The 13,673-nt window shown below is 42.0% G+C and overlaps 1 protein-coding gene across 1 annotated transcript; it reads right to left on the bottom strand.

Annotated features, from left to right (window-relative positions):
* Nucleotides 1-1,128: 1,128 nt before the first annotated feature.
* On the bottom strand, nt 1,129-3,201 carry LOC126016001 (endogenous retrovirus group K member 113 Gag polyprotein-like). Its single transcript, XM_049778516.1, has one exon. It carries the CDS (start codon nt 3,199-3,201, stop codon nt 1,129-1,131), a length of 2,073 nt encoding a protein of 690 aa, XP_049634473.1.
* Nucleotides 3,202-13,673: the final 10,472 nt, after the last annotated feature.

Genomic DNA, 13,673 nt, shown 5'->3' on the forward strand with positions numbered 1-13,673 from the left:
GAAAGGCTGTGGGAACAGGTAATCCAGGCTGAGTAGCCCCCATGGGATGCATGGAAGCGTTGATGCGTCTGAGGTCGTGAAGGAGCCTCCAAGACCCAGACTTCTTTTTGATAACAAAGATGGGGGTATTCCAGGGGGAAGTGGTAGGTTCAATGTGACCGGCAGCAAGTTGTTCTTGAACAAGGGAGATGGCGGCAGCAAGTTTTTCGGATGTAAGGGGCCATTGAGAGACCCAAATAGGGTCATCAGATTTCCAAGAGATGCGGAGGGAAGGTCGAGGGTCAGGTGAAATTGAAGGAAGGGAGGAGGAGGCAGGAGGTTGATTGAAAAGGGCATAGATAGAAGGCCGTTTAGGGGCAGAGGGGAACCCTAAACCTTGACGGCCAGAGCGGGGAGAAACTGAAATTGGCTTGGTGACACCCTGAAGATATTTGCCAAGACCCTTAGAAGGAACATAGCCTTGAGCAAGCATTTGGTCAAGGACATGCTTGTTTCTGCATTTAAGCAGCACGAGGCCCATTTGATCCATAAGATCTCGACCCCATAGGTTGATGGGCAGATCAGGAATGACATAAGGGCGGACAAAGCCAGTATCACCATCCTCATCCTGCCAGATTAACCGGTGGGCGCTGAGCTGAACCTTTTTAGCGGTACCGGCGACCCCAGAGATAGGGTCAGGAGAGGGACAAAGAGGCCAATCAGGAGGCCAATCCAAAGGAGAAAAGCAGGTGGTATCAGCCCCGGTATCCAAGAGGCCATGGAAGAGGCGGCCCTGGATGGTGAGGGAAAGGATAGAAGAGGGGCGTTCGCGACAGATGGTTTTTATCCAATAAACATCAGAAGAACCGGGATGAGTGGCGCCCCGCGGTTGGGGCAGGGCAGGCAGCTCCACCGCTAGGGGCAAGGGAAGAGCTTGGGCAATGCGAGTGCCGGGGACGACCTGAACTGATTTAAAAGGAGCGGTAGCATTAAGAAAAATCTCACCAGAGTAATCACCATCAACGATAGAAGGAGAGATGATAAGACCATCAATGGTAGAGGAAGCGCGACCAATGATCATGAAAAAATAACCAGGAGGAGGTGGTCCATAAACACCGGTAGGAATAGAGTAGACACCACCCTGAGGAGTTAATAAGAGGGGGGTGGCGGAACACAAGTCAAGTCCTGCTGAACCGGGGGTGGCCCGGAAGAGGGAGGAGGTTGAGGGTCGCAGTTCTGGGTTTGGGAGGGGAGGCGCTGATAGTGAACTTGGATTTGGCGAGAGGGAGTCCCAGTCGTTCCCCCAGTGGCTGGGACAAAAGGAATGTGACGAGGCTGTTGGTGCGGGGTCTGGGGGCGACCCCTGCCGGAGTTTTTTGACTGGCCTGGGCGCTGTTTCAGGAGTGGGTTTTCACCCAGAAAATTTCCCTCAATGTCAGTGATAGCGCGACAGGAGGATCTCCAGTGGCGCCCGCGCCGACAGCGGGGGCAAAGGGAAGGGCGTTCAGAAGTGGAGCCTGCCTGTATGTCAGGCAGCCTGCGCTGGGGACACTGACCCGCGAAGTGACCAGGCTGGCCACAAGAATAACAGATTTTACCTTTAGACTGGTTTTGAAAAGCGACAAGGGCACCAGCCACTTGGGTAGCAAAAGAATGAGCATTTTTACAAAGAGAGATCATGTCCTCTAGGGAGCGGGAGAGCTTGGGACCTTTAAGAATTTGGCGGCAGGCAGGATTAGCATTTTCAAAGGCAAGCTGCTTGATGAAAGGATTAGAGGTATCAGTGATTCCGGTGGTACGATCAATAGCCTCAAGGAGACGGGAGATGAAGGCGTGATAAGGCTCATCATCTGCCTGCAAGATTTTTGCAAGAGGAAGAGCAGGGCCCGAGGAAGAGCCGACAGCTTTCCATGCCTTAAGAGCAGCTTGAGAGGTTAAACTGAGAATGTGATAGGGAAGGCGGCGCTGAGCCTGCATAGTGTCATAGGGCGCAGAGCCAGAAAGTTGGAGATACTCCTTTTTACTGGGTCCCGCAAGGTCCTTGCAATTATTTTGAAATTCAGCCTCCCAGAGGACAATATCCTGGGGCTTAAGGCAGCGGCGGACAGTTATGCGCCATTCTATAGGAAAAAGAGCGCCGCCATAGGAGAGAGATTCAAGGCAAGAAAGGGTATAGGGAGCCTGGGGACCGTACTCAAGGACGGCCTTGCGGACTTCCTTAAGGGAGCCCTGATCGAGTTCCTTAATTTCAATGTCCTCTTGAAAAATACGGCCGGTAGCTCGTTGGGTGGGAGCGTCGGCATCAGGAGGAGAGGCATCGCCGGAGACGGCAGCCTCCTCCTCGCCCGCAGATTGATTTTCATCTGCGTCAGCTTCGTCATCGGCCTCAATAACGTTTCCATCAGGGTCGTCAGCAGCCTCGTCATCCGCCTGCGCAGCAGGGCGCGCAGGGGTAGTTCTACGGGAACGGGGCCGAGCACGGGAACGTGTGATCATAGGGTGCTGAGAAGGAGGCTGCTCCTTAGGCTTAAGGAGGGCAGGGTAAACCTGAGGAGGACTAGGGGACTGTAGCTTAGAGAGAACTTGATTGAGAGAAGAGCAGAGTTTATCAATGGTGTGCTGGAGCTGTGAGGCAGTGGAGGGAGGAGAAAAGCTGTGGGAGGGAGCAGGGGGGTCAGACGGGGAGCGGGCAGTGTAAGCAGCAGCCGCTGCGTCAAGCGTGGCTGCGTCTTCAGGAGAGAGGTGGTCGGGAGAAGGAGCCTGAGTAATGGCAACGAAAGAGGACGAGGCAGAGGAATCTGCAGGAACAGGGGCGTATGGCGGGGGCCGAAAGGTCTCAGGCGAGGGGGACATGGGAGAGGAGGGAGTATGAGAACGTGAAGCATTAGTAAGGATAGCCTGTCCCTCTTTGATGATAGCGGCGCAGGAGGAAGAGATAGGAGCTGCAGTAATAAGGCCATCGAGGAGTTTCCAATATTGAAGAATGCAGTCCTTAAAAGCAGAATCATTTTGTGTGTTACAAAAATCCGTCAAATCCTGCCCAATTTTCAACCAAGTGGAACGGGCGATCTTAGGGGCGGTAAACACAAACCAAGGGGAAGCTTTATGAAGGATGTTAAAAAATTGATAAAGGTCTGCCTTAGAAACATGAACCTTCCTGGATATAAGTTCATCCTGAAGGGATTGAACGAATTTTTCCTCGGTACTGAGTGTAGAGCCCATAGCGAAAAGAAAGAGGAGGGAGAGGAAAGATATATGGGGTCCCAACGGACGAGAGGCCAGAAGGCGGGGGTCGCCTGGGAGGGAGACGAAGAGTCACCCTGAGGGATGCATGCATGAAATTCTTAACGCGTCTGCGCAAGGGAAACTCACCCTTCACGGAAAGAAAAGGGAGACGCGGAGAATTCCCGGGAACGACCGGCGACGAGGGAGAAGAGCAGGAAAACCACGTTGGGCGCCAGATGTGGCTCCCCAGAGGGGACCCTTATATCGGGGGCCCTATCCTACACTGGCCAGCAGTGAGGAAACCTGTGGAGAGCCACACAACGTGATAGGGTTCGTGCTCTTCTGAATACCTGTGGAGGCAAAAGTTAGTAATGACTCATGAGATCAAAAGAGAAATCAAGAGTAGTTTTATTTCAGGCAGGATGTGATTATATACTTTTCAGCGATGGGGAAGCGGGGGTAGGGAAAGGCATGGCTATCACCAATCATATTTCGCCAGATTAGTCTTTTGCTCACAGCCCTCAGTAGAGCCGGGTGAAGTTAGTGGGGCTGAGTGAAAAAACCACAAATCACGGATGTCACGTACACATTTTCAGATGACAGTTACAGATTACCAGAGACCAACAGTTAAATTCTTAAGTAACATGTTGTTCTTTATGCTACTGATGTAAAAGGTTTTGTTACTGGTACTCATAAACCTGTATGACACTATTTCCTTTTTCATGGCCATGATTTCTTGATCACAGTGAGAACTGGCAAGAACTGTTTGTCCCTGACATATTTTTTTTTAGAGCTGCGTATATCCTGTTGGCCTGTCCTTTGCAGACTTTCTGGTTTCGGTTCCCATTCTTCACAATCAGGCAGGCATGAAGGCAAGCAGGCAATGCATAGCAACACTGGGGGAGTTCTACTCTCCCGGCTCCTCACAGTCTGCAGCCCTTACCAGATCATCTCAGGACCCTGAAACAGGAGTTTTCCATCACCTTTGACAAAGTATGGGTTTGTTAAGAAATGATTTGTTTGGTTGGTTTGGGGGTCACATCCAGCATGCTCATTCTTATAGTGGTCTCTTTTCCAGAGAATTTTTAGTAGATATTTCTGTATGAGTTTTTTCCCCTGTATTTTCATACAAATGTTAGCATGCATGATACAGGGTTTTCTTTAAACATCTTGAGCTTTAACCTTTATTCTTTTTTGTTTGTTTGTTTGTTTTTGTTTTGGGGCCACACCCGGCAGTGCTCAGGGGTTACTCCTGGCTGTCTGCTCAGAAATAGCTCCTGGCTGGCACGGGGGACCATATGGGACACCGGGATTCAAACCAACCACCTTTGGCCCTGGATGGGCTGCTTGCAAGGCAAACGCCACTGTGCCATCTCTCCGGGCCCATAACCTTTATTCTTAATGTATCATTTTAATGATGTCATTAATTTTTTCTAATTTAATCTTGGAAAAGACTATATTTCCATGTTTCTAAGGAAAGCAGAGGGAAACAAAGATGTTTTCCTTGTGTATAATGTTAAATAGGTTTTCACTCTGGGCTCAAGAGACAGCTCAGGGGTGCTTTAATGTGTCTGGCACAAAGAGGGTATCAATCCCCAATCCTGCTTGCTTCCTCTGTCACCCACTAAGTGCTGCTCGGGTGAACTCCAGAACCTCTGGGATTGGCTCAAGAAGCAAATAAACCAAAATTTCTCATTCTTTATGCTTATATTTATTTTCCAATTGAGTCACCAAATTGGTAACTACCATTTCACAATCTCAATATTTGTGTATTCTCAATTTAAAATATTGAGTGATTTTTAGTTTTTTTTTTCCCTAAACTATGAATTACTCCTGGCTCTGCACTCAAGAATTACTTCTGACAGTTCTCAGGGGACCATATGGAATGTCAGGCTGGCCTTATGCAAGGCAAATGCCCCACCTGCTCTCCTATCACTCCGACTCCTCTTAAAGGACTTTCAAAAGCTTTGAACAGTTACAGGTCTAGATATTATTAGTGCACACATGCCATTCATGTACATATGTGTTTTGCATTTTAAATTTTTGGTAGATGGATGGGTTCTCCCAACTCACCCTGCAGTAAACTCCTTTCTTTTGTTTTCTTGGCAGGTTATTAAAATGAGGGTCATCTTCTGCCAGTCTGTCTCCATGGTCATTCTCTGTAAACTCTTCCTATCTCACAGTCTGTACTGGGAAGTTTCCTTGCTCGCCTCTATCATGCTGTCCCTGACTTTCTCGTACAGACACAAGAGTTGGACTCACTTATAAGGCTTGAGTCTCGTGGAAAGGAAAGGCCAGTCGATCATGCAGTACAAGAAGCATCCAAATATAGTGACTTTATTTTTTATACTTTTGTTATGAAAAACTGCACCAAGAAATTAGAATCTGTTAATTATAGGACTGCATTTAGGCAGTGCCAAAACTGGGGTGGAGGCAGAAAAGGGGTAATAAAAGAAATGTCTTGAAATCTTCTTAATAAACTTTTGCAAAAGAGTTGTTGGAAGGTGATTTATGATTTTGTCATATGGAAATAATGATGAAGGAGATGATATGTTTTAGTAAGAGGTCCACCACTTCTTTTATTTTTTAATTTTTATTGTGGTCAAAGTGAATTACTATTCTTTCACAGTAATATTTGAGGAACAGAGTGACAATGAATGAGGGCCATTCCCATCACCAGTGCTGTTCTCCCTCCACCCCTGCTCCCAGCATGCATTCCAAATCTCCCTTCTCCCCTCCCCCCCCCAATGACTTTGGATTTGGTATTCATGTCTGATCAGTTTTTATTTCCACAAAATGAACATACATTCTGTCTGGTCTTGGCACCATCCATTTTCCTCCCTCAAACTATGAGTCTGATTAAGGTAATTCCAGTAATGTTGTTCTTTTGAATATATAAGAAAAGATATAGGATAAGAAAAGAAAAAAAGCTAGGTGTTATAAATAAATATCTGTTTTAAAGAAGAAAGAAAAAATAGAAGAGAAAGGTAACAAAACAAAACTGTTTAACAAGAGAAAAACTAAAAAAACCCAACAGACCAGCAACTTCTTAACAAACCGTATGTTTCTTCATCATCATCATCATCATCTTCTTTCTTTTCTTTGTTGTTTTTTTTGTTTTTTTGTTTGTTTGTTTTTGCATAGGCATGGTAAACATTGGGGAAATTAGAACTGGAATGCCCTTGGCCTAGGACAGTGGTTGGCAACCTGTGGCTCTTTACACTTTTAATTTGTTCTCTTCAGTGTGCCGGGCAGCCGCTCCAGGAGTCAGGACTCTGCTCTTAGCCACTGTCAGTGCATGCCCTGTGTGCAGTCCCCAGCTGCCGGCTCCAAGAGTGTAAGATGATACCCAGTATCAACCCTAAACAAAGATGTTCCCCCAAAGTCATCCTTTCTTAAACCTCTTCATTTGATATGTAAAAGACCACTGAAATGTACTTTTGTCTCTCTCTCTTGACCTGAAGCCTCCTGGTATTGGGAATTGGTTTTAATAAAGAAAGAGGTGTTCTAGCTTTTTGGGCTGTAGGCAGAGAGTACAAGGTAAAAGGCCATGGACTCCATGATCATCCTTTTCTGGCTAGCTTGGTTTATTATTTCTTTCCTGCTACTCTGCTTCTTCAGACCAGGTTGGGTAGGGTTTAGAAATACAGTGCCTGGAGTGATCTTAAAACACATATTTTGGGCCCGGAGAGATAGCATGGAGGTAAGGTGTTTGCCTTTCATGCAGGAGGTCATCAGTTCGAATCCCGGTGTCCCATATGGTCCCCCGTGCCTGCCAGGAGCAATTTCTGAGCATGGAACCAGGAATAACCCCTGAGTGCTGCCGGGTGTGACCCAAAAACCACAAAAAAAAAACCACATATTTTATTTTGCACAAGAATGGGCATCTTCCATGAAGGGATTCTCAACCCAGAGTTTTCTTTTCCGTGGATTCTCATGTTCAGAGTACTCATGATTAAAGTTGTGAGCTAATGCCCTTACATGCAACTTTTCATATTGATTATGACTTTCTACATAATATAAGTGCCAATCAAAAATATTTTGCAAGAGTAGAAATATTTCAATATCTTCTTCTCAGACACAGCTATCCCAGAATCAGATTCTTTTTTGAACACATCTATCTTATGTCTCACTGTAAAAACTACTTGTGAAACTCCCTGCAGAGAAATATTAAATTCATAGAGAAAATTAACAATGTCTGCCAAATACACAAGCTTAGCTACCCATTCCTTGTCCAACTGGGGCTGTACAAAGTCAGAGTTTTGCTCTCACAGGAACTGCACTACTTCCCTTTTAGAGAGCACCCTTCCCCTGAACAGCCACTTCACTTCTTCATGGAGAAAAATGCTAGTAGTGGGCATCCATACTCTCACCCAGGGTAGTGAATAGCCTGGATTTGATCACAATTGTGAATTTCACAAATTATCTTTACTGTGTCATCTGTCACAGAGTTTAGTTCAGCAGGGAGTTTTTTTGAATCCAGTCTATCATGCAATGAGTGGATACAATGTACGGGTGTGCAACTTCTATTTCTTGTGACTACACAAAAACACTGAGCCATGCACAGTGCATCATCTGTACATACATCAACATATTAGATTATTATTCTGAGTGAAATGAGTCAGATGGAGAGGTGTAGACACAGAATAATCATTTGTGGTATATAAGAATAATAAGTGGCAATATGGTAATATCTAGAGAAAATAGGGATGAGGGACAGGAGGACTAGTCCATGATAGGAAGCGTTCCATAAAATGTAGTGAGTTCAGTTAGAATAGAGAAAGGTACATTATGACATTGATAGTTGGAACATATCACTCTGGACAAGAACTGGATGCTGAAAATGGATTAGTGACATGCATGGTACCCTTTAATTAACAATATTGCAAAACACGGTGTCATAAAGGAAAATTTGCAAACCTCAGTGTCATAAAGGAAAAGAGATAGAAAAAAGCAAAATGCCTGCCCCTGACATAGGCAGAGGAGGGTGAAGGGGAAGGAAGCAAGGGACATTGGTGGTGGAGAAAGTGCAGTGGTGAAGGGTGGTGTATGATTGAAACTCAAGTATGAATAATTTTGTGACAAATATGCTTAAATAAATTTTTTTTTTGGTTTTTGGGCCACACCCGGCGATGCTCAGGGATTACTCCTGGCTGTCTGCTCAGAAATAGCTCCTGGCAGGCTCGGGGGACCATATGGGACACCGGGATTCAAACCAACCACCTTTGGTCCTGGATCGGCTGCTTGCAAGGCAAACACCGCTGTGCTATCCCTCCGGGCCCAAAAAATTATTTTTAAAGTATTTCAGGTACTCTATTATAATTCCTTTATGATATATCATATGCCTTTAACAAAGTGCCGTTTTTGTTTTTATGTGTATTTTAGTTTGGTTTCTTGCAGCACACACTAAAGTGTCAATAGATTTTTTTCCATTCAGTGAAATCACTACTTTTCTCTGGAACATTGTCCTTGCTTTTAAAGATGGTTAAAAGATTTTTCTCTTTTACCTGTTTCATCTCCATATTGTTGGGTTTCAAATTTTCAGCACATTTTGGTTATCAAGAGGAAACGTTTTGAAACATTTTGCTTACTTATTATCAGAAATCAAAGCATTTTTCCTCGAGAAGTGTGTTCATTATTCAGAATTAACAAACGATCAGTGGATTCAAAAACCGTATTTCATGGTGTATGTTACTTTACATCTAAATCAGCTTAATCATAAACTACTGGGGAAAGGAAACACTATTTTTTGATGTTAGAAGAAGTTATTTCATTTGAAAATAAATTATTTGTTTTTGCTCAAGATTTTTACAGAGAAACTTTGATTCACCTTCCAAGCCTGTTGAAACATCACCAAGAAAATAATTCTGATATTGATATTACCTATTTTAAAACAGCACTTTTAAATATGAGTGAAGCTTTTCTCAAGAGGTTTCAGGATTTCAAAAACAGCAAAGTGACGTTGACCTTTGTTAAAAAAAAAAAAACCTCTGGATGCCACTGTAAGGGAATTAAATTTTTCTCCCTTTAATATCGACATCGACAACTTTGAAATACAATTGCTGGATTTAAAAAACAAAGAACTGTGGAGCTCGAAATTTGAACGTCTTTGTGCTAATTTAGAAAGATTGGAGAAACTCAAATGTGAACTTAGTTCACAGCACAAGTGGTCTGCTTTGAAAGACCTGGAGAAGGAAGATATGTTGATTTTTAACACCTGGAATAGTATTCCTGACTCATATAAACAACTAAAAAAGCTAGCGTTTGCTGTTCTTTCCTTGTTTGGGTCTACATATTTATGTGAACAATCATTTTCAAGCATGAATCTTATCAAAAGTGAATTGAGAAATCGTCTCATCGATGAGAACCTGGAATCGTGCCTAAAATTAAAAACAACAACATACAAACCTGACTTACTCAAACTATCCAAGGAAATGCAAGGCCAATGTTCACATTAGTGTTTGTGACTTTGTCATTCATTATCAGAATCTAATTTTCTCTCATTATAAGGCAAATTTTATGGAATTTAACGTTATTGATAAATAATATCGTTTTAAAGTTTTTGTTTTATTAGTTTTGTTATTTGTATTCTCCCGACCTATGTGGATACTTGCATGCAGAATATTCTCAATAAAAACTTATTGAAACTAAAAAGTGTATCATCCTATGTATTTTCGGTTTCAAAAATGTAGCTCTCAGGGCCAGAGAGATAGCATGGAGGTAAGGCATTTGCCTCTCATGCAGAAAGTCGGAGATTTGAATTCCGGCATCCCATATGGTCTCCTGAGCCTGCCAGGAGTGATTTCTGAGCATAGAGCCAGGAGTAACCCCTGAGTGCTGCCAAACCTCTCCCCCCCCCAAAAAAAAAAAAAACAAATACAAAAAAAATGTGGCTCTCAAAATAAATTTCAATTGTGGTTTTGGTGAGATTTGGCTCAGTAGAAAAAAAAGGTTGCTGACCATTGGCCTAGGAAATACAGGGTTTATCTGCCCCTGAAGCATACTGCCATGGGAACAACTACAGGCTCCATACTCACTCATTTACACACACCCAAGGTCTTTTTTATATAATTATCTTTATTTAAACACCGTGATTACAAACATGCTTATAGTTGTATGATTACAATCATGTAAAGAACACCCCCCTTCACCAGTGCAACATTCCCACTACCAATTTCCCAGATCTCCCTCCTCCCCACCCCCCTACATCTGTACTCGAGACAGGCTTTCTACTTCCCTCATTCATTCACATTGTTATGATAGTTTTCAGTGTAGTCATCTCTCCAACTGCACTCATCACTCTGTGTGATGAGCTTCATGTCTTGAGCTGCACCTACCAGCCCTCATCTCATGGTCTTTTTATGGTGCTAGGAAATTTCCCACTCAAAAGTGGGTGATGACATCCCACCTCTGTAGCTGGAGATCTTGTTATTTGCTTAGGTCATAAAGTGAAGACTAGGAGAAAGTTGTTTTTTTTTTTTTTTTTTTTTTTTGTTTTTTAATGGTTCTAGGAGTTCTGTTCCATTGCTGTTGTTGCAATGTCTTCTGTAATTAGTAGTCTTGATTTTTGCTCATATCCTAGGACAGAGCTTAGGATATATTCTTTCAGCGTTGTTCCAGAAGTGCTGCTTGGTCACAGTTGTTAAAGCCAGACCTCTGGGGTAAGAGATCTTGGATTATGTATAAATCTTGAGCTGAGGTCTATGCTAGGAACTTCCCCATTGGTCCCTTGATAGCTTCTGTCCAGTTCATGTCTGCCCAAATCAGTCTTCTGTAGATAGCGATTTTGGTTTTTGCTTAGGGCAAAGGATGATAAGTCTCCTGATTGCATCATACAGTTAGGTGATGAGCTAGGGCAGCCCTCTCTTAGTTGTTGCCCTTTCCTCATGTCAGGATTTCATGTTAAAACTGATACAAGTTGGCTGGTCCGAGTGCAGTGGTGTCTACAATTAATTGATCACAGTCAGTTACAGATTTATTTGTTCCTTCTCCACTCCCACTGCTTCACTTGACTAGCCTAAGAGGGGGGAAATGATGCAAGTTGGTGCCAGGATGGTATTCTGAGTTTCTCCTAAGGGAGTTTGGTTCCCGGTGCTGTTGCTGGGACCTGTGCCAGTTCCATGTCTGGGTTCTGGGGTTCTGGTCACCACTCCTTTTTGAAATGCTTCATCTCCTATCTGTAGGGGACTCAGGTTGGATAGTCTTATTAAAAAATAATCAGGTTAAGGGAAAGAACGATAGTACAGTGGTACTGCATTTACCTTGTACCTGGCCAATCTGGGATGGACCTGGATTTTATTCCCTGAATCCCACGTATTCCACTGAGCCTTCCAGGAGCGATTTCTGAGTGCAGAGCCAGGAGTAACTCCTGAGTATCACTGGGTATGGCCCAGAAACAAACAAAAAAAGTAATCAGTTAAATTATTACTCACTATTCCTCTCTCAATCAAGTCTACTTGGAAAATCAGCATAGTACACAGATTTGAAAAGTCATTTTGAAAAATGTTTTAAGGAATGGCATGTCTTTTTGAAGTTGAAAGAAATTAAAAGTGAACTTCAGAAAATTAATGTATAATAGGTTCACAATTAAAAGAATACAGTGTTGGGTTTTTATTTTTATTTGTGTGTGTGGATGGAATTTGTCTCCATTTTATTTCTATTACTTTGGCTCTGGTTCAAATTTTATTAGCTATGAGCTTCTAATGATTAATAAAGAATAAAACTTAGATATGTTGTGTGGGTTGTGAGGACAAAGGCTTTTAAAATAGGACTTTTAGGTGAAGGGACAAGCAGGTTTACATATCCAAAAGGAAAAAAGGAAAAGGACTATGTAATATGGTACTAAAATTTTTAATCCTGATATAATTCATTTCTCAAACAGTGAATCCCCCTCATAATTAAGCCGTAGACACAGATTAAATTAACAGAAGCATTTCACATAAATGTTGGTTTCAGTCATCAACTACCCATGAATTCCTGCCCAAGGATACTTAATCAGGATTAAATTTTCTATGAATAATTGAAAAACAAAATACTCACTGGATTTGTCATAATCCGCATTGGCACTGGATTCTAAGTAGCTGCCATCTTGAATCCTTTGTAATAAAGCCATAGTTTTCTTGTACGTGATGCCCAAATACTGAGGATGCTAATTTTTTAAAATTACCCTATAAAAAGTGCCTATTTAAAGATTTGCTGAATGGCTCTTGAAACTTGATTTATAAAAATGAGTCCCCTTCGCTGGTTGAAATTGACTGTCAAGTTGTTTTAGTTTTTTTTTTTTTTTTTTTTAACCAGCTTATTTTAAAGTACTTTTGTCTGCTTTCAAGTAAGCAGTGGTGCACTGATCTGGTAATCAAACAATTTTAATTAAGTAGTTAACTTACCATGACTTATTTTAAATAATCCATGACTTTTTTTCCCCTATGCATCTCATCTTCTTAGAAGTGAACATATTCTGCTTCATTTTAAAGGTAAAAAACACGTTGGTGATGGGGATAAAGACAGGGCCACCAGGTCCAGCCTGTCTGAGAAATCACCTCTCATCATTCTTTCTTTCTTTCTTTCTTTCTTTCTTTCTTTCTTTCTTTCTTTCTTTCTTTCTTTCTTTCTTTCTTTCTTTCTTTCTTTCTTTCTTTCTTTCTTTCTTTCTTTCTTTCTTTCTTTCTTTCTTTCTTTCTTTCTTTCTTTCTTTCTTTCTTTCTTTCTTTCTTTCTTTCTTTCTTTCTTTCTTTCTTTCTTTCTTTCTTTCTTTCTTTCTTTCTTCTTTCTTTCTTTCTTTCTTTCTTTCTTTCTTTCTTTCTTTCTTTCTTTCTTTCTTTCTTTCTTTCTTTCTTTCTTTCTTTCTTTCTTTCTTTCTTTCTTTCTTTCTTTCTTTCTTTCTTTCTTTCTTTCTTTCTTTCTTTCTTTCTTTCTTTCTTTCTTTCTTTCTTTCTTTCTTTCTTTCTTTCTTTCTTTCTTTCTTTCTTTCTTTCTTTCTTTCTTTCTTTCTTTCTTTCTTTCTTTCTTTCTTTCTTTCTTTCTTTCTTTCTTTCTTTCTTTCTTTCTTTCTTTCTTCTTTCTCTTTTTTTTTTGGTCTAATCTCTTTGGGGGGGCGGGAGTTGGGTTTTTGGGCCAACTGGTGGTACTAAGACTTTACTTTTGGCTCTAGGCTTAAAAATCACTCCTGGATGACCTGGGGGACCATATGGGATGACGGGAATAAAACCAATTCTGTCCAGAGTCAGCCATGTGCAAGGTAAATGCCCTACTGCTATGCTATTACTCTGGCCTCTAATCTCTTTTATTTTTAAGCTATAAAGTTATTAATAATTGACTTTTAGTCATACAATTACATACAACACCCTTCACCAGTGCACATTTCCCACATCTCCAGTTTCCCACCCATCCCTTCATGACAAACATTTTTCTCTCCCTCCTTTCTTTCTCTCTCTTCACTTTTTCCTTTTGGCACTGTGGTTTGCAATATT

Source organism: Suncus etruscus, chromosome 8, assembly GCF_024139225.1.
Source record: "Suncus etruscus isolate mSunEtr1 chromosome 8, mSunEtr1.pri.cur, whole genome shotgun sequence".
Classification (NCBI taxonomy): Eukaryota; Metazoa; Chordata; class Mammalia; order Eulipotyphla; family Soricidae; genus Suncus; species Suncus etruscus.